Consider the following 26622-nt stretch of genomic DNA (forward strand, 5'->3'; position numbering starts at 1 on the left):
GTTATGGTAGTCTACCTTTCTCTTCTGTTTTGAGGAATAAGTCTGTAAAACTTTAGCCTAAACTCCCTCAAAGTAACAAAAACTGTGACTTAACCATGGCCAGAGCCACTGTGCACCTCATTTCTTTAGTAGATAATTCTGGAATAAAAGTTTCTGACCTGTTATACTGAGATAGTTCAAACTCTTTAGTCCGATGATACTTACTAAAGCCTTTCTTTCCATTTTAAAAATTCTGTCATTAGATTTCATAAAGTATAAAAAGAAAATGGCCCTTTCCTTCAAATGAGTTAAAGGCTATAGGACATACAGGCATTATTTCTAGAACCCTGTCATTTGGAGCGTGTTAATTTATCAGCCAAATACAAATAATCTCTAAGCCTCTTTACATATTCCTTCCTGTCAATTAATAAAGCTTCTAATGCTACTGAATTCTAGCATCAATTTGGGGGTTCTGTTTGGGCTTCATCTCACTGCTACATATTTATTTAGATTCACCTTTATATGTCTTATGTTCCTTGGATCATTGTGGGGGAAACTGCAGAAGAACTCTTGTCCATAGGAGAAAAGTCATGTGTTAAATTGCATTGTTTTGCCCAAACCTAGAGACTTAGATAGGGGTTAAATTCCCTCACATTTATTGCGACGTTAGCCTGCTTCTAACACTTGCTGTCTGTTTCATGCTGTCTGTCTATCGTGCTTAATTTTGTTGTTCTGTCTCTCTCCAGCCTGTGCTATACTGATTGTGTTCTCAGTTCCTTAAAGAATGTTAACAGAGTTACCTCCTTATTTCCTCATGAGTGTTGGTGGGGCTGCTATCTATAAGCTACCCTCAGATCATTCCAAGCTTTATTGGTATAATGTGGAATTTTAGTTTGCTGTATCTTTTTCTGGAATTTCTGCGAGATGGACATTGAGTCCACTGGCTTTATCCTCCATGACTTTCTCCCTCAACCCACACCCTCGCTGTCGTTTGCTCCCCTCTCTATCTTCTTCCCCCCCCGCAGCCATCTCTCATCTTTTTTTCCTTTTATATGGTAAGAAAAATTATCTAGTTGGTTTTTAAATTTACTTATTTGGTGAATTAATCACTGTTCACTTTGGCAATTCAGTGTTTCTGTTGAGTTGTAAGTTTTTTTCAGTCAGTCGTACAATAATGACTTCCCTGCTCCCAGCCAAACTTTTTTTCCTCTCTATTATTCTTTTTTTAATCATTTGGAATGCATCCTTATTTTTCATTTAGGAGTGAATACTTATGCGTATAGTTCTCTTTCAGTATCAGCTGAAGATTGGTTCCTCGACTCCTGAGGACACCAAAATCTGCAGATGCTGAAGTTCCTGATATCAAACAGCATAGTATCTGCATGTAACCTACATGCAACTTCTTGTATACTTTAAACCATATCTAGATCACTTATAATACCGAATATAATATAAATGCTATGTAAATAATTTGGGGTTCTTTGAGAGACAGGGTCTCACTCTGTCACCTAGGCGGGAGTACAATAGCTTAATGGTAATTCACTGCAGCCTTGAACTCCTGGGTTCAAGCAATCCTCCCACCTCAGGCTCCTGAGTAGCTGGGGCTACAGGTTCACCACTATGCCTGGCTAATTAAAAAAAATTTTTTTTTGTAGAGACGGAATCTTGCTCTGTTGCCTAGGCGGTCTTGAACTTCTGTGCCAAGCCCCAACTTGGCCTCCCAATGTGCTGGGGCTACACGTGTGTGCCACCATGCCTGGTTAATTTTTAAATTTTTGGTAAAGATGGAGTCTTGGTGTGTGACTCAGGCTGGTCTCACACTCCTGGCCTGAAGCAATCTTTCCATCTCAGCTTCCCAAAGCAGTGGGATTACAGGCGTGAGCCACTGCACCTGGTTGTAAATAGCCATCATAGCGTATTGTTTATTGAATAATAACAAGAGAAAAAATATCTGTATTTTCTAACTGCAGTTGGTTGAATCTATGGATGTGGAAGGCACAGATACAGAGGGCCAACCATATATATTTTTAAAGTTTTATTTTTTTCTTTATAGTAATTGTTTTTAGTTGGGGACCATTTGCTAATTTATTAATTTGGTCTCCCATTTTTGGGCTTCTGGTTTTTAAAAATCCCAGGGTAATTCATTTTTTGCCCTTATGAATAAATTAATATCTGTATTTATGAATACCAGTAGCTTGTGTGGACACTATCAGCCTCAAAGCTTACTCCTGAGTTTGCAGGGAGGGGTAGAAGCAGGTCTTTAATCCGAGCATCTTCCTAATGTTGGTCATCACTCTCCTAAGGGAAGCCCTTGACTTGGTTTTTTTTGGTTACATAATATTTGTACATATTTATGACACACATGTGATAATTTGTTTCAATAATAGAATGTGGAATGATCAAATCAGAGTACTTGGAGTATTCATCACCTTAAGTATTTATCAGTTTCTAAGTATGGGAATGTTTCAAGTTCTCTCCTGTAGCTGCTTTGAAATATACATTGTTTTTAACTGTATCATCCTACTCTGCTATCAAACATTAGAGCTTATTCCTTCCATCTAAGTGGATGTTTTCACCTCCTCATCAACCTCTGTTCATCCTCCGCCCCCTGCTTTCCAGTACACTTGGCTGTTTTCTTTCCATGACCTAAGTTTCTCAATAGAGGTGGGAAAATATAGCAACTCTCTACCATCATAAAAATAGCTTGGTTGAGTTACTGATTTTCATTACGTACATACCTATTTAGTTTTAATTGTTTTGCTAATAACCTAAGTTTTCTTCATTAGATTTTTGATCCCTTTTCCTTGATTTTGTTTAGACATTTGTATGGAGGAGGAGGAAGAACATTCTGACAGAAATGCATCACGGAAGTCTCGTCCTGAGGTCATCACTTTCACAGAGGAGGAGACAGCCCAGTTAGCCAAGATCCGGCCGCAGGAGAGCGCCACGGTGTCGGAGAAGGTCCTGGTGCAGTCCGCGGCAGAAAAGGACCGCATCAGCGAGCTGAGGGACAAGCAGGCAGAGCTGCAGGACGAGCCCAAGCATGCCAACTGCTGCACATACTGCCCCAAGAGCTTCAAGAAGCCCAGCGACCTGGTGAGGTGAGGGCATGGCTACGCTGCGCGGGTTCTGCTCTGAAGACTGGAGGTGCAGGCGGCTGCTCCTTTGGTGACTTTCACTGCAGCAGGGCCATTAGTTTCTCAACCCGGTGTCACCTGAGTGATGGCAGCTTGCTTACTAGAGTGTATGGTTTTAAGCTTGAATTACTTCTCTGTAGTAAGCTCGTTCAGAATATTAATTAGACAGTCTGTTTTCAGCTGTGCATGGTGGCTCACACCTGTAATCCCAGCACTTTGGGAGGCCGAGGCAGGAGGATCACCTGAGGTTGGGAGTTTGAGACCAGCCTGACCAACATGGAGAAACCCAGTCTCTACTAAAAAATATAAAATTAGCTGGGCGCAGTGGTGGGTGCCTGTAATCCCAGCTACTCAGGAGCCTGAGACAGGAGAATCGCTTGAACCCAAGAGGTGGAGGTTGCAGTGAGCTGAGATCCTGCCATTGCACTCCAGCCTGGGCAACAAGAATGAAACTCCATCTCAAAAAAAAAAAAAAGAAAGTCGGTTTTCTCTGTAGATTGCTTATGCTTATTTCTGTATGGTTGTCATAGTAGTAAACAATGAAAACAAATCTGTCCATTGAGGAAGGCAGGGCTCTAAGTTTTGTGGACAGGCAGAAGAGCAGCAGGCGCCCTCCCGCCTGACGCCTGCCAGTCAGTGTGAGGAGCCGGACACAATCACGTGACAGGAGGGAGACTCACTGGCAACTGGCCAAATAGCAGTGGCTGATACATGAGATCGAGTTTAGCAGAACCATGAAGAATCTGGAAACCAAGACCCATGGTAAAGAACAGAAGGGGCTCTGAGAATGTCCTTCCTTTCTGGAGAAAGGAAGACCAAAGTATCAGCGTTCTCCTAAAGAATCAAAAGAGTTTCTGTATATAAGGGGGATGCTTATGTTTTGCTCTAGGAGATAGAACTAATTATTCAGCAACTTAGTAAAACAAACTGCAAAGATTTCGATATTGCAGGATGTTTCAGAAAACCAAAGAGGGTGTGTTCCTTGTACTCTTTATTCTACAGAGGGCAGCAGCAGGTGCTACAGGGAAAGGGTAGGTGGTTTCAAGGAACTGCTGGGTTGGCAGTGCCACCCTAGTGAGCACACACCTTGACTGCTGGCCTTTGTGTTTTGACCACAGCAGGACGGCGGGGTGTGTTCAGCTAGAGAGTGACAATGAGGGAGGTGACTGGAGAAGAAAGAGCGCCCAGGTCCTACTGGGTGGTGCAGCCACAGGACCCTTGAATAGCAAGCTCTCGTTAAGCCATGTAGTGAAGTTCCAGGGTAGAATCTAAGTTGATGGTGTGATCTGAGGTTGGGAATAAGACATAGAAAGTTAAACGAAGGAGAGCAGGAGCTAAGGGGTTCTGATGGAAAACTTGGGATGTTTATAAGAAGGAGTCCAGTCTGGCCAGCAGTTGTATGTGGCCTAGAGGAACTCGTGAACTAACCGATAGAGAGAGAGTTTTCCAGTAGGGGTTAGTGGTGGAGTCATAGATGAGAAAGTCAGGCCTGGCAAGGGTGTCACATGGAGGTGTTGAGACAGCACTTTGTGACCTGCCTGTGGGTGGGGCGTGCCAGCCAATTAGCAGAGACAAGATGCCACCAAGGCGACATGAAGTGCTAAACGTGTCTCCATCGACTGTAGCTAAAGACCAGAAGAGTGGGACGTTCTTTTTTTTTTTTTTTTGAGGCAGAGTCTCGCTCTGTCGCCCAGGCTGGAGTTCAGCGGTGTGATCTCGGCTCACTGCTAACTCCGAGAGCGGGACATTCTTATAGCTGCGTTTTCTTCTTCTTGTCCTAGCCTTCATTTTAAAAAAGTTCAAGGTTCAGACTCCCAGTGAGTAAATGTGATGATAAAGAAAAAACGGTACTGAAGGGTGTCCTATTCTCCAGAGATAACCACTGTTAACAGTTTTTTAAGTATTTTTTTTTTTCAGAAATGTCTGGACATATACCAATGTTAAGTTGTACGATTCTGGTTTTTAAAATTTTACTTGTCAGTGAATCATAGATATTTTTCTTTGTCAGTATCTATAAATCTATTTCATTCTTTTTAATGGCAATGCAGGGTTCTGTCGCATGGGCATACCAAATTAATTTTACCAGACCCCTCCTGACGAACACTGAGTTTCCATGTGTAATGACTGGCAGGGCGCTGCCGTGATTGTCTTCTGTGAGCCTGTATGCCTCTCAGGGCTCAGTGAGGGTAGAGTCTGGCAGAGGCCACCAGAGGGCCTTGTGCCTCTGTCTTTCAGAGACTCCGAGTGCCTGTTTTACAGCTCCAGCCAACAGGATGTCATTTTCATCTGCTCTTCTTTGGTTCTAAGTGTGGTTGAACAGCTTTGCATATGTTTTTAGACTGTTTGTATTTCTTCTGTAAGCTCTCTGTGCATTGCTCACTTTTCTACTCTGATATTGTTTGGGATTTCCTGCTGATTTGTCAGAGTTCTTGGGTTTTTTAAGGAAATTGTTTTCTTTCTTTTTTTGAGACAGTCTCACTTTGTCGCCCAGGCTGAAGTGCAGTGGTGTGATCAGGGCTCACTACAACCTCTGCCTCTTGGGTTCAAGCGATTCTCCTGTCTTAGCCTCCTGAGTAGCTGGGATTACAGGCGCCTGCCACCACGGCCCGCTAATTTTTGTATTTTCAGTAGAGACGGGATTTTACCATGTTGGCCAGACTGGTCTTGAACTCCCTACCTCAGATGATCTGCCCGCCTCAACCTCCCACAGTGTCGGGATTACAGGCGTGAGCCACTGCTCCCCTCCCTACAGAAATTATCTCTATTATTATTTGTCTTGCAAATATTTTCATTGTTATTTGGATTTGTTTATTGTATTTTTTGTTTGGAGTGAAGCTTAAAGTTTTTCTTGGCCAAACGTAATCAAAACGTCGTAACACCTAATTTTAATTTATATAGTTATAAATTTCAAATCATGAAGTCGTTTGTCAATGCGTCTATAATTAACGCTTTTTGGATAGGCATGTTCGAATCCATACTGGAGAAAAGCCATACAAATGTGATGAATGTGGAAAGAGTTTTACTGTGAAATCCACTCTCGATTGCCATGTGAAGACTCACACAGGTAAGGAACACATTCCTGTGTCATTGGTAGAGATCTTAGGATAGCATTTCGTATGTTTTGTTCCTATGTATTTTGCATACATAATACTTTCCAAATTAGAAAGCTTAAAAATGAAACACCATGAAGAAAGTGATATGAAAGATTTTTTTATTCATAACACAGGGAAAGCTGTCCAAATGACAATTTCCCAAAAATGGGAATTCCATCTTGCAGACATTGCCCCTTTCCATTTCCTGTTCTGTCTTCCATGACAGCTGCTTTTTTACACTAAGCACTTTGTTTAGCTTTTGTTTTTAGTGGATGTAAACTTGTTTTTACTCAGTTGGAAAAAAAGTATTAGGTCTCAAAAGTTACATTTTTCTTAAAAATTGTCATGTATTCTTACTCATGCCTAAATAACTTTGTTAAAAAGATTACCTCTTAGTCTCATTTAAGCCAAAGAGATTTAGTATGTTGAGGTTTTGTAAAACCTGGCACTTAGCAAATCTGATGGCAGTTATCATTTCATAATTATTTTTATGTGGGGGGAAAATCTTGCAAAGGGAGAAGTGAATGTCCAGTATTCCTGGCCTTTTTCTCATCTTCATCTCGTCTGCGCCTTTGCTTCTGGAATTCTGCACAGTGCATCCTAGCGGTGGTGAGGCCGGCTCTGCCTCTGCCCGCTTGGGAATCCTGTAGTCCTCCTGTGAGCTCTGTGATCCTAGACAAGGTTGTCCTCTCAGCCACAGGTTTCTCCTGCAGAAGATGGGGCTAATAGTTGTACCTCTGTCTTTGGGAGTTCAGACATTTAAATAGCTTTAAGTATTAAGACACTTAAATAGCTGGGAAAAGTGTTTGGCCTTTGGTAAACGCTCAGGAATGGATTGGCCTGTGGTAAACGCACAGTGAATGCAGAGCTGTTGTTATAATGATTCATAGAATTACGATTATCAGACCAATTTATATTCTTCATAGTTGGTTATAAGCAGAATTCAACCAACAAGAACAAATGGACTTTCACACATTTACCTGACCCTGTGATTCTTTTCTGATGGGTTAATATTTGGAGCTAGATAAACAGATCCCTGAGCTTGTTTATATGACTGTCCTGTGTGCAGTTTTTCTGTTGTTTCTTTAGGCTCCCTGTATTTGTCTCTCTTGTGTAATGCAATGAACTGTTTGCAGATATGGAGGGCCCGGCCTCATTTACCTTTGCGCCCCCAGGCCTAGGGCATGGCCTGTCATGCAGCAGGTGCCCAGTGACATCCACGATGACTTGGTACACGCTGCTTCATCATTTCCTTGGTTTTGGAGTTCAGTGTAGGCTATGTGGATAAGGACTAGAAATGGAAGTCTCGGGATAAATACCTTTTAGTTCCTCTTTCTCCATTCTGAAGTAGAGGTGTGATTTCTGAGGAACCCAGGGTGGCATTGGGTTAGTAGATTGCTCTAGTCCCTTTGTGGATCCTAGTGTGCGCCATGCTGTAAAAATTAGCGTTTGTTCCTGGACCAGTAAAGGGGAAAAGCCAGCCAGGAAGTTTTTCAGCTCCCAGAGGCTCTTGGAGGGTGGAGCCTGTGCTCGTGGTGCTCTGAGCCTTCGTGGCCTTTGATATACCCAGTAATCATGAAAAGAGCCTCAGGAGCTAGATACATGATACTAGGCACACAGCTCTTTGACCCTAGAATAGAACTTTCCTTTGCACATTCTCCCATGTGATGCCTACCTGTGCTGGCATTTTGGTCGCTCCTGTTTGGCAGAAGAGAAGATAGACAGATGCTGAGATGTTAAAGTACCATTTGTAAAATTAAAGAAAAGTGACAGTAATTCAGAGCTGGGCTGTTAAGTCATACCACCCATTAGCTTCTGATAAATATAAATCAAATATTCCAATCAAGGTTCAGAATAACGCAGTGGTTTAGAAACACTATAAAGCTCAAAGGGTTGTGAAAATGCTGAATTCAAATTGTAAATAATATACTGTTAAATTCCTGCAACAATTGCCTGTGACATCCATAACATCTTATAGGTAAAAGGGATTCTCATTAAAGCACTTCCATCCACTGATTCAACATATTTACATCCAGATTGACAGCTGAGTGGGGTGGGTGTGAGTGTCGCGGCTGCCATCGCCTCTGCTGATTCTTGGCTGGGCTTTTCTCAGGTCAGAAGCTCTTCAGCTGTCACGTCTGCAGCAACGCCTTCTCCACGAAGGGAAGTCTGAAGGTCCACATGCGTCTGCACACGGGAGCCAAGCCCTTCAAATGCCCGCACTGTGAGCTGCGTTTCCGTACCTCGGGTAGAAGGAAGACACACATGCAGTTTCATTATAAACCAGACCCAAAGAAGGCCAGAAAGCCTGTGACTCGAAGCTCGTCGGAAGGATTGCAGCCCGTAAACCTCCTCAACTCCTCCTCTACTGACCCTAATGTGTTTATCATGAACAACTCTGTGCTAACAGGACAGTTTGATCAGAATCTGCTGCAACCAGGACTGGTGGGCCAAGCTATTCTCCCTGCCTCCGTGTCAGGTGAACACTGAGCCGGGGGAATGGGAACGGCACAGTGATTGAACTGTTCTGCGCTGCTTCTGTCTGTTCCCACAGTAGAAGAGACGTTGTTTACCGTAGCACCATGTTTCCCTTCTTTGAGCCTTTCCCTTATGAGGCATTTGGAAAAATGGGAATCCCATCTGGCAGACATTGCCCCTTTCCATTTCCTGTTCTGTCTTCCATGACAGCTGCTTTTTTACACTAAGCACTTTGTTTAGCTTTTGTTTTTAGTGGATGTAAACTTGTTTTTACTCAGTTGGCAGTCTCATAAATTTAGGAGGGAGAAGTGTAATTTCTAAATACTCATTAGCATTGGTTTTGATACAGTGCCGTTTTCCATTTGTTCTTGGGTCACATAGTGCTTGAGAAGTGTGACGTTTTAGCTAGTTGTGTTGACTTGTGTACCTGCCAGTAAATGCAGCAGTTGTACATGGCAGTCAGATGTCCTGTGTGCCCTTCTTTCTGTTTCTGTGACTCATGGCACCATTGCAGCCTGATCACCACTCAGTAGTAGTGGTTGTTTTGAACCTTTGGCTAATCGGTAGAATCTTTTTCAGCTACTTTTCTGATATATTTAAAGTGGGTAATGAGAGTATCTATTTCACAGAGTTGTTCTGGGGTGATTAGACAGTGTATGTGTATATGGTAGAAAGTAGGTTTCTGGGGTGATTAGACAGTGTCTGTGAATGGAATAAAGTGTGTCTATTTCACAGAGTTGCTCTGGGATGATTATACAGTGTATGTGTATATGGTATAAAGTAGGTTTCTGGGGTGATTACACAGTGTATGTGTATATGGTGTAAAGTAGATTTCTGGGATGATTAGACAGTGTATGTGTGTATACGGTATAAAGTAGGTTTCTGGGGTGATTAGACAGTGTATGCGTATGGTATAGAGTAGATTTCTGGGATAAGTAGACAGTGTATGTGTGTGTACTGTATAAAGTAGATTTCTGGGGTGATTAGATAGCGTATGTGTATGGTATAGAGTAGGTTTCTGGGATGATTAGACAGTGTATGTGTATATGGTATAAAGGAGGTTTCTGGGGTGGTTAGACATTGTGTGTATATATGTTATAATGGGTGATTAGACAGTTTATGTGTGTATATGGTATAATGGATGATTAGACAGTGTATGTGTGTATATGGTAGAAAGTAGGTTTCTGGGATGATTAGACAGTGTGTGTGTATATGGTATAAAGTAGGTTTCTGGAGTGATTAGACAGTGTGTGTATACAGTATATAGGGTGATTAGACAGTGTGTGTGTATATGGTATAAACGGTGATTAGATAGTGTGTGTGTATGGTATAAAGGGTAATTAGACAGTATGTGTGTATATGGTATAAAGGGTGATTAGACAGTGTGTGTTTATATGGTATAAAGGGTGATTAGACAGTGTATGTGTGTATATGGTATAAAGGGTAATTAGACTGTATGTGTGTATATGGTATAAAGACTGATTAGACAATGTATGTGTGTATATGGTATAAAGCGTGATTAGACAGCATATGTGTGTATATGGTATAAAGTAGGTGTTGGTATTCCACAACAAGATTGTATTGACATAATGTGTACAACTTATGTATTTAAAAATCCCTATGTAAAAAATGAATTACTTTAATTTTAAGAAGCATTCACAATATTCGTTCATTCCCTTTCTCTTTCTCTGGCCAGCTGGGGGTGACCTGACTGTGTCTCTGACAGATGGGAGCCTGGCTACCCTAGAAGGCATCCAGTTACAGTTGGCTGCTAACTTGGTTGGACCAAATGTACAGATTTCTGGAATCGATGCTGCCAGCATTAATAACATTACGTTGCAGGTATGACATCTTCCATGGTCTCCTGTGCTGTAATTCTCTTGGCATCACACAGAAGCATGAAGTTTTCATTACAAGTACCTGTGCTGCTTTTCAGATTGATCCGAGCATTCTGCAGCAGACGCTACAGCAGGGCAACCTGTTGGCTCAGCAGCTCACGGGGGAGCCTGGCCTGGCCCCACAGAACAGCTCTCTCCAGACGTCGGACAGCACGGTCCCTGCCAGTGTTGTCATCCAGCCCATCTCAGGCCTGTCCTTACAGCCCACAGTGACCTCTGCGAACCTGACGATAGGCCCACTGTCTGAGCAGGATTCAGTGCTGACCACTAACAGCAGTGGTAAGAGCCACTCACTTTTGCTTATTGTGACAGCTGGAGTTTCAGTTTCTTGCTTGCGATCACATATTTGATTTTAGGATGTTATAATGTCATTTTCTTCTCTTTGTGGAAGAGAATAAATCAAATGTCCTGAGAATAAAATAAGCTTTTCTTATAATTAATGATATGTGTTTAGTATATGCTCTTAATTACTACTACCTTCATTTAATTACTCTTTTCATCCTGGCTTCATTTCATCGCAAGGCTTTCTTTTTAGATGAAGGAATTAGAGATGACTGATGCTTTGTTTTATATCTTTCTCTCATTGAAATATTTAATAACAGTTTAACTAAAATATTTTTAATATAAAAATAGGGGAAATTGATTTTTTTGAAGCTCAACTTTGTTTTGCTTTGTAATGACAATCAGGGACCCAAGACCTCACTCAAGTGATGACTTCGCAAGGTCTGGTGTCCCCCTCCGGCGGTCCCCACGAGATCACCTTGACCATCAACAACTCCAGCCTGAGCCAGGTCCTGGCACAGGCCACTGGGCCCACTGCCACATCTTCCTCGGGATCTCCACAGGAAATTACCCTGACTATCTCCGGTTAGTAAGTTATTATTTTAAACATCCTTTCACCCTGCAATTTAAGTACTGTATATCTTACTATCTCTTTTCCTACAGTACTCTGCTGTGCATAAAGCCTGTGCTCAATACGTATTTGTAATTTATGGGGGAAGTTGAAGTTTAGTGAAAATAATGTGTTCTAATTCAGATCTGGTACCAGAAATGAAAAATTATAGTTTCTCATGTCATTTCCAGTTTGAGTACAGTCAGTTATTTAATTCATTCATTTATTGACTCATTTTTAGAGAATAAGTTATTTTTGTTTGGCAAAGAGCAGAAAGCATAGCTTTGTGGTTCTCACTCATGCTTCATGAAACTGGTATAAACTTTACATTAGGGCATTATAGATCCCCATGGCACTCTCTTTACCGTATGTCTTCAGAATTCTACTAGGATTATACAGAAAAATTGAAACATGGGAGAACATTGAAAAATAGATAAACGGGTAGGAAATACCCTTTGGCAGTAAAGCCCACCTAAAATTGGCAATCTAATTCTCTCCACCAGTCACCAGGCTGACTCATTCCCTGTTTCAGGGCTAGGCTGCTCATATTCTGACTTTTCTCCTTGTGTGCCTTCCTTGGTCCTTACGTATCATTAATTCCCATAGCGTGTTCGGATCTCAGTGAGCATTGAACATATTTTCCTGGTGTGCTTCGCTCACGTGACTCTTAACTATAAACTCTCTGTATTAACTAAGAGTCATTTGTTAATTCAACAACTTTTATAGCCCTTACTAAGTATTAGATATTATTTTAGTAACTTCCACAGATATTAACTCATTCAATATTAACTTATTTAAGACTCGTAACCTGATGATGCTGTTAACAAAGACGTTTTGCTAGGAATCAAAACACCTCCGTGGAGATCTGAGGTGACAGAGGGAAGCAGCCCCACTTCCTGAAACACAGCTGTGGAGAAGGACAGCATTCTAGATGGACTCAACCGTGAAGGGCAGCATTTCTGCTGTTTCAGAGATATTTCTGCAGAAATTAATTTCAGAACTGAAAGAAAAGGTATTCATAAGAAAACCAGAAGCTTTCTTTTTCAGGAAGATGTCTTTATTTCTTTTAATATTTTAGTGAGAAATTTGAGGAACTATTTTTAGGTACAGCTTTGCTTTTGAATGAAATGCAGTGGTTTTTAGATGCTGTTGGAAAGCGAAAATTAACATTGAATTTTATATAATTCAGTAACCTTCTTCCTTTTAAAATTATATTTATATCTGAAGGAAAGCTGTTTGGTTGATCCAGTTAACTTTCTCGAATACACTTAGTATAAGAAGCATTGTGCCAGGTCCTATCAAAACCACATAGTGCGTGGTTCTTGTTCAGAGTTAAGAAAATGTATTCTTCAGTTTGTGGATTGTGCCTCTGTTCTTCCTGTGTTTTATTATTGGCCATTTGGTTATTTTGTTAGTATATTTGAAAGTGTAGATGAATATAACTATTTTTTTTAAGAATTTGGGCCGGGCGCGGTGGCTCAAGCCTGTAATCCCAGCACTTTGGGAGGCCGAGACGAGCGGATCACGAGGTCAGGAGATGGAGACCATCCTGGCTAACACGGTGAAACCCCGTCTCTACTAAAAAATACAAAAAACTAGCCAGGCGAGGTGGCAGGCGTCTGTAGTCCCAGCTACTCGGGAGGCTGAGGCAGGAGAATGGCGTAAACCCGGGAGGCGGAGCTTTCAGTGAGCTGAGATCCGGCCACTGCACTCCAGCCTGGGCGACAGAGCAAGACTCCGTCTAAAAAAAAAACCAAAAAACAAAAAACAAAAGAATTTGGCTTCTAGGAGAAAACCTTAAATGAGTTAATGAAATAAGTTTGGTTTCAACTTTGGGCTTAAGATTGTTTTTTCTGACTTATTATGATGGATAATGAGAATTGACTATACAATTCCTTATCCCATTTTGAAAGGGCTGCAAAAAGCATTTAATTTATGGTAACCTGTTAAAAGCATCTAGATATTCCATAGAAATTTTCAAAGATTTCGTAGTATGTTCTTTTTTCCATTAACACATAGGATTATAAATGCATGCAAGTAATAGAGAATGCACATATCACTTCAGCTAAGTTTTGCAGACTTTAGGCAGTTCATGAGTCCTGGCATTCAGAAGAAGGTTATACGTTGAGTAAAAGGCAAAGGCAGTCCTTTGCCTCCTGGAATTACCCTGTCCAGATACAATGAAAGTCCTTGTACCTGATGTTTTCAAAAGCCCAGTTATTAATAAAAAGGTATATAAAATTTGGGAACCAAGCAAGTGACACCTGCGTACTTTGGAGATTTATCCCTGGATCTTTTGAATATGGGTTTGCTCAGGTGATAATACATTTTCTACTTTTTAAAATTTTTGCCTGTACTCATGTTCATCATGCAGTTTCATTTCCTGTTTCTACTTCTTCAGCGTGGCGTGAGAATGTAGGTCACTATAAAGCAATCATAGTGCAGTATATTTTTGTCTTTTGAATCTTTTTCTCTCGGATTTTGTGTAGTTGTCTTGCCTACGCCTATTTTGACAGCAGAATGTTTAAAGTATCTTCTGTTTACCAGGTCTTTCCAAGGCATTCAATTTGGTTTCCATTGGAATTCCAACAGGTTTTTTATTCGCATATTCATTTCTAGTTGCCATACTATATGATTTCATTATATCATTACAGTAGCTGATGAAGCTAGCATTAGTGGGTTTTGAATCAAGCAAATGTGTTTTAGTAGGAATGTATTGCAGACATGTTAGTGTGTACTTGAGAGCATTCAGAATACACAGGATAGAAACACAGCACACAGGAAACTGCAGCATCACGGGCTCGGCAAGCCTGCCCAGTGGAGGGCAGGGAGGGGAGATTCTGTTATTGCTTGCTGATGCCCCTCAGATCCTTTTAACATGCTTTTGCTGTACCTGGGCCGTGCACTATATTTGGAAATATTTTCAATTCATTGACAGTTTTATTCAACAAAGTCTGTGATTTTTAGGGCCTAAATACTGAGTTAAAGTAGAACTCATAAGAAGTATTTTTAAAATACTTCACAGCTTAAAAAGTGTGAACAAATACTGTCATTTAGGGAAATGCATTTTTGTGGTTTCATTTTCGTTTTTCCATAAATTTTACTGAATTGAAAATGAAAGCTTTGAGGATACAATTGTATGTTTAACATACTTGCCAATACGCATCTGAGAATGTTGTTTTCAGGTATCACAATATTAATTTCCATTTAGGTCAAGAACTTATTCAACACAATTCTAAAGGAAATAGTGAACTGTTAATAAACAAGAGCATAAGATTGTTAGCACCTGAAGTCAATAATCTACAGGTGCTACCCTAACAATAAGCAATGGTCAGCTTCTCTCACAGAGTACAACATTGAACTCTTCAGGTACGCCGCACAAGAGTTAGCCAAGAGAGACATTATAAGAGGTCATAGCTGAAGAGCTCAGCCCACAGTAACTGAGGAGGTAAACTGTCCTGTAGCACGACAGGTATGTCAGCATCATTCTTTGTCACATGGAGTACCGTTCTGTAAGGATTAGTGGCTTATGTCTAATTCTAGGATACAAAATTCTCTCTAATGTTACCAACCAATCGATAATGTTACTTTTTAAGTCATGAAAGTAAATTATTTTATTCAACTGTACAAAGCATCATATATTTATATGTTATCATGTTAATAACTCCGTGTACAAAGCTGTCCCTTTCTAACCCAGCACTGGAAGTCTCTTACTCAGCTCATTACTTCTGCCCTCCAGTGAGAATTTTCTGACACCAGCTGAAAATAGAATAGAAAAATGGAAAGGAGGCAGCTTTCTAATATTTTAAAGCATATAATTTTATGGAAAATAAACATACTAGTATCGGCAAAAACTGCAATTACTTTTGCACCAGCGTAATAAATGAGCTCACATGAGATAATGACAATTTTGTAAGTAACCATTAACAGTTTAGGATAACACACCTATCTCATTCTTTTCACCTTGTAGAGATTGCGTTCACTTCCTAGCCTTGTTATTTTCCAACTATGTATATCACTTTGTAAGGAAAAAAACGTAATCTTCAGATATGTTTGTACCCAAAAGCTAGTCCTTTTTTCATGCTTAATTCTTAATTGAAACGACCTCTTGTCCAGTAGTTCATTTATTCCATAAAAGATTATAGTGTCTGCTGTGTGGTAAGAATTGCGCGAAATCTGGCAATATAACTCTGGACAGGTCAGAGGTGGTCCTGCGTTCTGGATCTTAGAAACAAGTGGAGTGCAGACATTTTTTGAAGAATCCACAAGTGACTGTAAAATTACAGCTGTAACCATATATAAAGGAGAGATGATGGTGCAGAGAGCACATGTCACAGGGGGTGGCCCTGCGACTTCTTTGAGGACGTTCTGGCTGAGCTGAGAGAGGGGCTTGAGAGTGGGGCAGCTTTTCTCCCCATGCCAGCTGCTCGACTTTGCATGACCTGTGGTGGCCTTTAGCTGAAGCAAGGAGGTGTGGATATTTTAATGCCTGGAAGATCCAAAATATATGATGTATTGTTGAAGTTACATAGCAAATGTTTTTCTCCTGTTTTCTAAACCTCATAGTTTGTGGTTTTTAAAGGATCACGCAGTGTGTTCTTCTCATCTCTAGAATTGTAATCCTGGGCTGTGAGTTCATCACCTTTCCCCCGCTGCCTGGTTCGTGTTGCAGTGTGAAGACGTGCTGCTTGTGTGTGGGCCGAAGCGAGCGGTGGTCGCTTGTGGTGCAGGGCTCTGGGTGAGATGTCTGGATTCACGCCCTGCTAGCTGGCCTCACTGAGCAGGAAACTGGCTGTCAGCGGTGCAGCCTCATGTCTTCCTGGAAACTCTGCTCAACATCCTTAGTGAGCCCCTGGCACATTGATGGAGAGACAAGTCAGGTTGTAGAAGTTTCAGTTTGAGTGGAGTGGTTTGTGCTTCTTGGTGATCCTGGATGTTTGCAGGTGCAGCAGGTTGCTTGACTCAGAATTGGGGATGTTCTGACCGAAGGGAGAAGTTGGGTGGAATGAGGGCGCGTGCACTCCAGGGCTCTGCTCTGGCTGCCCGCATTTCTTTAAACTCCTGCGATCTGGCTAGTTCGGTAGTAAGTGCTGTACCTATAAATTCACCTCCACAGACACATGTTGAAAGTGTCACACCAGCATCTCACACGCAGGTGAGGGTCCTCTCAGGGCAGGCGAGCTGTCCTCAGTCAGTGGGTGCAAGGCTCCCACATGTTATGCAGCGGATATTTCTGTACAGACAGCAACATACCCACTTTGCTGATTTGCATTTTAAAAATTATTATTCTTTTAGACCTTTTTTTTAAAGAGCCAGCTGAGGCCGGGCATGGTGGCTCAAGCCTGTAATCCCAGCACTTTGGGAAGCCGAGGTGGGCGGATCACCTGAGGTCAGGAGTTTGAGACCAGCGTGGCTATCATGGTGAAACCCTGTCTCCACTAAAAATATAACAAATTAGCTGGGCATGGTGGTGGGTGCCTGTAATCCCAGCTACTCAGGAGGCTGAGGCAGGAGAATTGCCTGAACCTGGGAGGTGGAGGTTGCAGTGAGCTGAGATTGCTCTACTCCAGCCTGGGCGACAAGAGCGAAACTCCGTCTCAAGAAGAAAAAAAAAAGCCAGCTGAGAAAATAAATCTCTTTCTCTCTCACGCTCTCTCTCAGGCTACTTTAGCTTATATCCCTCTTGCTAAATTTAAAAAAAAAAAAAAAAAAAAAAAAAGCTTTTCAAGGGATTGGGTGACATTAAAAGATGAATGCATAATTAAAGAATATTTGTGTACTAATGTAATATCAGCTATTCTTAAATATAGGGTTTGTTTTATGTGATCAAGTAAGTTGTCTTATGTTCTTGAATACCTTTAGCATCTTTGAATAATCCTGGGTATAGGAAGCAATTCTTCATATATTGACCCACTCAATCCTTAATATTAAGCAGATGTTTTTAGAGTGGCTTACACATCCCATTGGTCCTAGTTATAATTATTAGTGGATCTCACCTCTGTAATAGTAGTTAGGAGATTGCCTCTTAGTGAGCAATATTTATCTAGAGTCATAGTCAGTTTCAGATCTAGCTTGAGGCCACACCACTAATAACTGAAATTAAAATGACATTATTTTGAAATTAAACATGGCTCTTCTAAAGTAAACACTCAATTAAAAACCTCTAATGCCCATACCAAACTTGCGTTGAGCATAATGAATATGTATGTGGCTATTATTATTTTTTGATTCTCTATGCAAGCAAGGTTTGGTTAAGACTCATCAGCCTCTAGGTTAACTGTGGCTGTTTCAGCTTAATCGAAGGCATTGAAAGAAGTGTATCACCACTTAGGGATTTGTGAATAAATCCAAGTGAGACAATTACTCACAATTTCACATGCAGGATAAAAGCACATGCTTTTGTTCAGATTTGTGATGGAGGAGTTGAAGACTATTTCAGAGTTTCATCCCAGCAACATCCATTCCCAAATCTGACACAAAGAGTTTTTCTTAAAACATGTTCCCGTAGAATGTAAGTACTGCCTCAGAAGCAGATCGTAGTCTTGATAGAGGCTTGAGAAATTTAGCACAACTTTTTAAAGAATTCATCTCAAATGAGTATTATCTTTTTGTTCTTACCTTCACCCACTTTTAAATTTAAGATAATTTTGATGAATAAATTGAGTTCTACTTTCAATGAAAGCAAAGACCAGTATTTTCTATTTATTTGTAAAGTTATTCTAGCCTTAGTTTCTTCTACATTTAAGTATAATCACTTATTTTAATTTTAAATAGTTCAACAATTTAACATTTTCTATTTGCCAGTGTGTATTAAAACTGAAGAGGACATTCTTATCCTCACAAGTTGTCCCTGTGAGTGACCTGGATGCTTGGGAACGAGGGGCTACCCCAATGCTTCTCTCCTGTTCTGTCGCCCCCACCTTCTCTCTTCTCACATTTAAGTTAATTGCAAGAAAAAACTGATATCATATCTTTTAAACTATTTTTAGAACCTTATAAAATTATGTTTTCTTAGAAGCTATGAGGCAATATCCCAAGAGATTTAAGATAATGTTGGGTGTGATGAGTGTATGGTTTATTAATCTTTTAAACTTATTTTTGAGTCAGAATCATAAAGTCAGACTTGTATTGCTCTATACATGCTGGAGGAACAGTGGTTTCAGAAAAATAAGTGAAGAATAAAAGTAAGAGTCTACAATCTTCACTTCAGCGTGGGATCTTCATTTTCATGCTAAGAGTATTTAATTTGAATATAAAATTGTAGCTTTTAACAAATAGATAGTTAAGAGCTATTTGTAGCTTGTAATTTAACTGCATGCTTAAGAAATTTCAACTTTTTTCTGCTCTAGTCACGTGTTCTTTTCAATCATATTGAGGACAGTTGTACTGGAACTGGTATCATCCTCTTTGTGGAAAATCCGTTGAATTAGGACATTATTAAAGGTTCACTGTTTGAGTTGAAATATGAACATTGGCACTGTCTGAAGTTGTTTATTGTTTTCATTGAACTTTGTGTCAGGTTTCACTTTAATCAAACACAAGCCTTCTGTATCTTTTTGCATTTTTCATGCTGCACAGTCCCAGAATCTCTGATACCTTAATAATCACTAGAAAGTCAGGATTAGTTGACTGGTGGGAGTGGGGAGAAGATCTTTGATTCCTTTATTTCAGCAGTTGGGGTGAGGTTTGCATTTTTGCTGTGTGCTGCCTTCGCCTTGGCACTATATGTGATCCTGGGCGAGATTCACAGGCACGTGCCTCTCTTCCCTGTCCTCCCTCTGTGCAAGCTCATTGGCAACTGCCACCTGCCCCCCCGCCCCAGCCTCTCCACAGTTTTGACCACTCATGTTAAAAACATACCCGCAGGCTAGTGTGCAGTAAGGGTGTGTGGAGGGAATTTTAGAAGGACAGCTATTAGGTCGGCTGCTGTACTGGTCACTGGAATGCTTAGCACATGCAGACATCCTCCACAAGGCCACACTCCTCGGGCTCCCGCCAGCACTCTGTGTGGACGCTGGAGCAGGCGGGAGGGTCTGACCTAGCTATCTGTGGAGCCCCGGCGGCTGCTTCAGCGCTCGAGCCTCCCAGCCTGCTAATGGTTCTACTGCTTTTGAAGGTTCCAGGTCTGTGCAGCACAGTGTGGGACCCCAGGAGTGTGGATCTGTGGAGGCATTGTATTTGGAGAACTCCAGCGACAAGTAAGTAACCTAGTTTTCCTGTTGGCCCCTGACTTCTAGGAGAGCGCTGGACTGATGTGACCCAAGTCACAGCAAAGTACTGACAGGAGCGTGTTTGTTTTGTTTTGAAACCTGGTTAGGAAATAGCTTTTTCTCCTTTGGTTGTCATCCGGCATCCTTAGCGCCTGGCACAGTGGCAGGCACAAGTGGATGAGGAATACATATTTTAGATGAATGGATGGCTCGACTGTCAGATAAAGTGAGTGTGCGTATGTGTGCCCGTGTGTTTATCCTTTCAACGTTGTGTTCACTGGTGCCCACTACAGGACTTTGATAATCCCATACTGACCCCGTCTCATCTGTCAGCAAGGTGCATGAGTGTCTGTTTTGTAAAAGAAAAGACCTTTCTTTGCCAGGTACCTTCTTTTCTCTTAGCATCGGCTACAAGGGGGGAAATTTCCGTTTTGTTGTCTTTTCCGAAGAAAATTAAGATGTCATGTAGGATAAATGAATATTTAAAGGATTTCATGAAGTTTATTTTGACCTCCTGTCTTTTAGAATAAGAGTCAGTAAGGGTGATGAAAGTGAGAAAATGAGCAGAGATGGTCAAATTTATCCTGTAAGCTTTGGAACTAGTAATTCGTCAGTGGATCATACTTGGTTCCTTTCTTCAACTGGTCTCTTTAGTTGTGGATGGGGACAGTGCCCTGGAAATTGTTGTCTGAGTTTTCATTCTACAGTAGTAGCTGTGACTGGAACTGTGGGGTCACATTTTCACTCTTTGTTTACTGGTTTTTCTCTGTGTGTGTTATAATTAAGAAGCACAGTATATTCATGCGTAAAGATGTTTAAAAACTAAGAAAAGCTTTATCCTAAAATTAGAATTGAAGACCCTGTGATTTCTTTGGTGCAGCTTGGAGACCTCAGGCAGCATGAATGCTGCTTCCTGCATGCAGGTGGGAGCATCGCTTTCCCTGTGCCCTTACACCTGGACTTGTCTGGCCTTCCCATTGACCTACTTACTTCGCCTCTTTTGTAGAACTTAACACTACAAGCGGAAGCCTTCCTTCAACAACACCGATGTCTCCATCGGCCATCTCGACTCAGAACCTGGTCATGTCCTCGTCGGGTGTGGGAGGTGACGCTAGTGTCACGCTGACGCTGGCCGATACTCAGGGTATGCTGTCTGGAGGCCTGGACACTGTCACACTCAACATCACCTCTCAGGCAAGTGCTCCTCAGAGAGGGATGCAAAGGTCCTTTCAAAAAGTGGTCTTTGAAAACATTATTCATTGACTCCTTCCTAAATATATATTCTGAGCATTTTTTTTTCAAAATCGAAGTAGCTTTTTTTCTGATTAAAAAATAATACAGTAAATGTAAAAAGGGGAAAAAAGAAAATTCAGATAATATGGAAGAATGTAAAAAAATAAGGTAAAGCATAAAACCCAAAGCTTTAATCCCACCACCAAATGGAACCACAGTTAACATTTTATTGTATATATCCTTCTGCACCTTTATATGAATGTATAAGGTACATATTTATAACTTTCTGCAGAAATAAGTTTGTGTACACATCATGTAGATGAAGTTTATTGATGGGCGTTATGTTGTATTCATGGTTTCAATAAGTAGCATGGAAATTTTCATGCCCTTAGTCACTGAGATTCTTACATGAATTCCTACCAGTAGAAGTGCTGTGCCAAAGGGGTGTACATTTTTACATGATTCCTTGAGCTAAGATGCTGAAAAACCTTTCAGAGTTTAATTAGGAAAATCATAATGATACATTATGATTCGTTATAATGAAGATGAATTGTAACAAAGCTATGCCCGCATTTTGATAGTTGAAGACTAATTATAATAAGGCTGTGTCAGAATTTTCATAGCTGACTATAAAAAATCTATTCTTAGTTGATGTAAATTGTGATTTCTATGTGTCTGTTCCTGGCTGTTGTAATAGAAGCAAAATACACAGCAGAATTAGAAAGCTGAGGCTGGACACAGGTGGCTCGTGCCTGTAATCCCAGCACTTTGGGAGGCTGAGGTGGGAGGATTCCTTGAGCCCAGGAGTTTGAGAGCAGTCATGGCAACATGGCAAAACTCTTGTCTCTACAAAAAATAAAAAATTGGGCCAGGCACGGCAGTGCACACCCGTAGTACTGGGTACTCCGGAGGCTGAGGTGGGAGGATTGGGTGAGCCTGGAAGGTTGATGCTGCAGTGAGCCGTGATTGCACCACTGCACTCCAGCCTGGACGACAGAGTGAGACCTTCTCCCTCTCAAAACAAAAGCTGAGGCTGTTTTCACCAAAACACATTCCTTGATTGTTCTGTCTCTGCTTTTTAGGCTCACCGTACAAGAAAAACAGATTTTGGCATCTAGAGCAGGATTGGTCCTAATACTATCACAGCCACTTGCTGAAGAAATGACCTCTCTAAGCTCTAGTCCCTTTCATTAGTGAAATAGCAGCATTTCCTCTGCATTGCTTCAGTGTTCAGTCAGTCTCCCTGGGTTGTGGGATACTCACATGTCGTTGGCAAATAGGCTTCTCCTAGGGCTCCTCACTGAGGACCCCTGCACAGCCACTATCGTCTTCTGAGGTGACCCAGGCACACCGCACGCCAGGGTTCCTGCTCGCTGGACACAGGGGCTCCCCTCTGGGTGACCTGTCTGTAGTCAAGCAGCCCTGCCTACGTCCTGCCCCCAGGGACCTGTCGGGCAACCCCGACAGCCACATGTGGTGCTGGGAAGCAGAGCGTGCATCTCACTCAGAGGCATTCCTCCTGAGCTGTGCGGAGAGCATGACTGCTTATGGAGTTTAACACCCTTTCTTCACCTGCTCTTATGCACCATCAACTCCTGCTTGTCACATAATTAACCTTCTAAATATTAGCAATTCGTATCATGTTTTAAAATTGTGGTTGGAACAAAAATAGTCAACTGGCTGGGTGTGGTGGCTCACACCTGTAATCCTAGCACTTTGGCAAGCCGAGGTGGGCTTGAGGTTAGGAGTTTGAGATCAGCCTGGCCAACATGGGGAAACTCCGTCTCTGCTAAAAATATAAAAATTAGCCGGGCATGGTGGCGGGCGCCTGTGATTTCAGCTACTTGGGAGACTGAGGCAAGAGAATCACTTGAACCCGGGAGGTAGAGATTGCTGTGAGCCGAGATCGCACCTCTGCACTCCAGCCTGGGCAACAGAGTGAGACTCCATCTCAAAAACAAAAACAAATAAACAAAAAAGTACCCATCCTAAGATGTAAATTACTGGGGTGTGCTTTCCTAGATGCAGGAAGCATGATGATTATGATGGACCAGCCATGTCTCCTTCTTTCCTACCTGTGATCTTGGTTACTGTATCTCAGGGCCTAGTGAAGCCCCCTGAGGTCTGGGGCAGGCAGTGGGCAGGGGGAGGCTGGATGGGAGAGCACTTTTACTTATTTACCATTCAAAGAACACGCTTCAAATCCAGGTACAGGAGTCTGTACACTAACTCGGAGTCCATTTGTCTTTCCCACCTTTTTATTTGCTGCTAAGATGTTTTTATATTTAAATGATGATGACTGTAAATATGACCTTACACTTCCTGTTGTCTTGCAAAGCCTTAAGGGCGTAACGTGCATTGGACTACCCTAGCATTGCATTTGGGAACACGGTGACTGTCCTGTTACATGTGTGAGTCAGCTCCCAGGGTCCCTGGTGTGTTTCTTATTGTAGACTGTTAACTATAGTAATTAAAGACATAGTAAAGAAGTAAAAATTATTTAAAATATAAATTTTAATTAGTTAGATGCCTTTGAATAACTTTTGGAGGGTGGGGATTGAGTTTGATGAGAAAAACCCAGAAAGGCATTTATTTCAATGATTATGAGAGTATTTTCTGTATGTTAAGTTTTATCACTTTGAGAATTATCCACTACAGTTGAAGTGAAAGTTCAGTAAGTAGTTCTCAGTATTTTCCAGGTTGTATTTTTAAAGTCTGCAGATATTTGCCAGGATGTCCCATGCCTTTTTTGTAGAACAGTTGGCCCCCAACTCCCAGGCTGTGGACTGGTACCTGTCCATGGTCTGTTAGCATCTGGCCGCACAGCCGGGGTGCGTGTGGGCCGGCGAGCATTACCGCCTGAGCTCCACCTCCTGTCAGATGAGCTGGGGCATTACATTCTCAGAGGAGCATGAGTCCTGTTGTGAACTGCACATGTGAGGGATCTAGGTTGTGTGATCCTTATGAGAATCTAGCTAATGCCTGATGAGGAACAGTTTCATCCTGAAACCATCTCCCAACACCCCCTACCTCAAATCCGTGGAAGACTTTTCTTCACGAAACCAGCCTGCCTGGTTCCAAAAAGGGTAGGGACTGCTGGTGTAGTGCACGTGGGTCACCCGGGAGCCTTGTGAGCGGGCAGGTGGTTCTCCAAGGATGTTCTTCAAGAAGGGCTGTAGAGTGAAGCCTTGGTGGCAGTGATGACCCTGGGATGTGCTGTGGCCCGTTTCTGGGCCTGCTGTCCTCACCAGCAGGCAACCCAGGCTCCCTGGCTCCACACCAGTCCCCTGGTGGGGTCACTGTCTCATTTAGGATGCTGCTTTTGGGACAGAAGTCCTGTGGGTCCCCAGCGCCTCAGGACAGACTCCATCAGCTGCCCCTCTGGCTCCTGCCTGGCCCCTGTCACGTCACGTGGACTCGGGCTTTGTCTGCCGAGCTGCCAGAAGTACCTCGTTTGCCACGCCCTCTCCCTCCCACCCACTGCGCAGGTGGCTCCTGTGCCTGGCGTCCAGGTTGTGTCTGCAGCCACACACCCTGCCGTTAGTGCTTCCCTGCCGCCCCCATCAGCCCTTCCACTCTGGCCTGAGGACATGGGAGCAGGAGGCTTTGTGAGCAGCAGGAGCCGGGTGGGTCCTCTGGAACCTGTGTCTAGCCAGATACATTAGTGTTTCTATTAAGCTTTGGTGGGTTAAGTTCATTTTGTATATTCTTTTCTGTACTTCATATGCAAAATTTGTAAACCAAATTGATTAATTAGCATACATTGTCCAATAAGTAATTTTAAAATATCCAGTAGAAATTGTGTAGCTTTATTTGAATCTTTTTTCTGTTAGCTGGCAAACTTAGACTTATGCTGGTTTATTACTCTGGAAACTTGCAAAAACCAGATGAAACCTTTCTTAGCTTTATGAATGGTATTTTTCTAAACATAATGAATCCTTGTAGCAACAAAACCACCTTTTTATTGTCAAGAGATTAATGAACCTATAAGAAAATGTCTGTAAATACGTAAATTATTATGATTGTTTATGATAATAAAAATTTGACCTGAAAATTAGAAGGTGGTCAAGAGAAATTAACCAGTGTGTAATGATGATTGTTCATTTAAGAGTTATTCACTAGGGGATAAATGTCGAATGATTTAATATTGATTCCTTAAAATGACACATGCTCCTTGAATTTAATGAGGAAACGGACTAATAGCACAGGGAAGAGATCCAATGTGAAGAAATCACATTGTTGAGCATTATACCACCCTGGACACTGCACTCTGTGCATGGAAAAATAAGACTCTCGCTAAAGGAGCGGAAGGAAACAGTAATATAAACGTAGAAATTACTGCACATATTTAAAAGATAGGAAAGTCACATAAACTTATTATGTATTATTTATTATTTCTTTATAAAATCCATGAAAGAAAATGTTCCTAAAAACAAAGAAAGGTGGTCTTAGTTTACTTAAATAGTATTCTTAATTAATGGGCAAATGTGGCTGGGCGCGGTGGCTCACGCCTGTAATCCCAGGACTTTGGGAGGCCGAGGCGGGCGGATCATGAGGTCAGGAGATTGAGACCATCCTGGCTGACACAGTGAAACCCCGTCTCTACTAAAAATACAAAAAATTAGCCGGGCAAGGTGGCAGGTGCCTGTGGTCCCAGCTACTCGGGGAGCTGAGGCAGAAGAATAGCATGAACCCAGGAGGTGGAGGTTGCAGTGAGCTGAGATCACGCCACTGCACTCCAACCTGGGTGACAGACAGAGTGAGACTCTGTCTCAAAAAAAAAAAAAAAAAAAAAAAAAATGGCAAATTTGAGTCCATAATAGTAAAAAGTTTGGAATGTATATGTTTTTGTAAGTACGTAATTAATCCTAATTTAAAACTTGGAAAGGGCCCAATTTTGGAAGAATATTGGAGTAAATGATAATTTTAATTCAGAGAAAGTTAGCTAATTTTGAAATATAATTTTGATGTATTTGTTCCAAACTTTAGACTCTTCAGGGGGGAGGAGGAGCAGGCCGCTGGTAGTTGTGTGTCCTGCTTGGCCACTGAAGTCTGACAGTTCTATCAGGAGGTGTAAACATGCATGTAGAAAATCTATTCAAGAAAGCAAAATGATTTTTAGTTCTTATTCTGAATACAAGAAGTAGTTTACTTATTCATGAGGGGAATTCTCTTGTATACTAATTCTTGTCATTAAAAAAAAAAACCTCTTATTATTACAGATAATTGGCCAGGTGCAAAACATTTAAAACTTTGTTTTTAGAGATATGAATGTGGCTTTTTAAGTCTAAATTTGACTGTGGGGTGACCCAGAAATTGGCAAATCTTATTACAGACTCCTGATGGGAAAAGAGGCTGATTCTGAAGTAACAAGTTAGTTGTAGGTTTAACACCAAGAGTCATCTGGCCCATACTATTTAAAGCTTTCTTAATTTTGTGCCTTTCTTAGCCTTCATCCTTTACAAGTCATTCATATTTACTCTTGTAAATATCTTCACATTTTTATTGAGGCACAATGTTTTGTTTTAAGTTTATTAAGAGTTGTGTATAGGCCAGTAAAATGAACTGCTAAGAAAAATATTTCTAATGAAATTATAGTACATGCGAGCAGGAAATCAGGTTGATTTATGGGTACTTGGTAATAGTATAGTGAAGTGTGTTATTGCATGGAATGCCTTTCATCAATATCCAGCCCTTTCTCAT

General features: G+C 41.5%; 1 protein-coding gene across 1 annotated transcript in view; it reads left to right on the forward strand.

Annotated features, from left to right (window-relative positions):
• The window catches only part of ZNF236 (zinc finger protein 236), a 146393-nt gene that overhangs the window by 91760 nt on the left and 28011 nt on the right, over positions 1-26622 (forward strand). Inside the window, exons 20-26 of the mRNA XM_025365657.1 lie at positions 2798-3080; positions 6077-6180; positions 8322-8687; positions 10383-10528; positions 10623-10863; positions 11272-11451; positions 20693-20880. Coding sequence (XP_025221442.1) covers positions 2798-3080; positions 6077-6180; positions 8322-8687; positions 10383-10528; positions 10623-10863; positions 11272-11451; positions 20693-20880 — 1508 coding nt within the window. The remainder of the gene's footprint in view (positions 1-2797; positions 3081-6076; positions 6181-8321; positions 8688-10382; positions 10529-10622; positions 10864-11271; positions 11452-20692; positions 20881-26622) is intronic.

Source organism: Theropithecus gelada, chromosome 18 (genome assembly GCF_003255815.1).
Source record: "Theropithecus gelada isolate Dixy chromosome 18, Tgel_1.0, whole genome shotgun sequence".
NCBI lineage: Eukaryota > Metazoa > Chordata > Mammalia > Primates > Cercopithecidae > Theropithecus > Theropithecus gelada.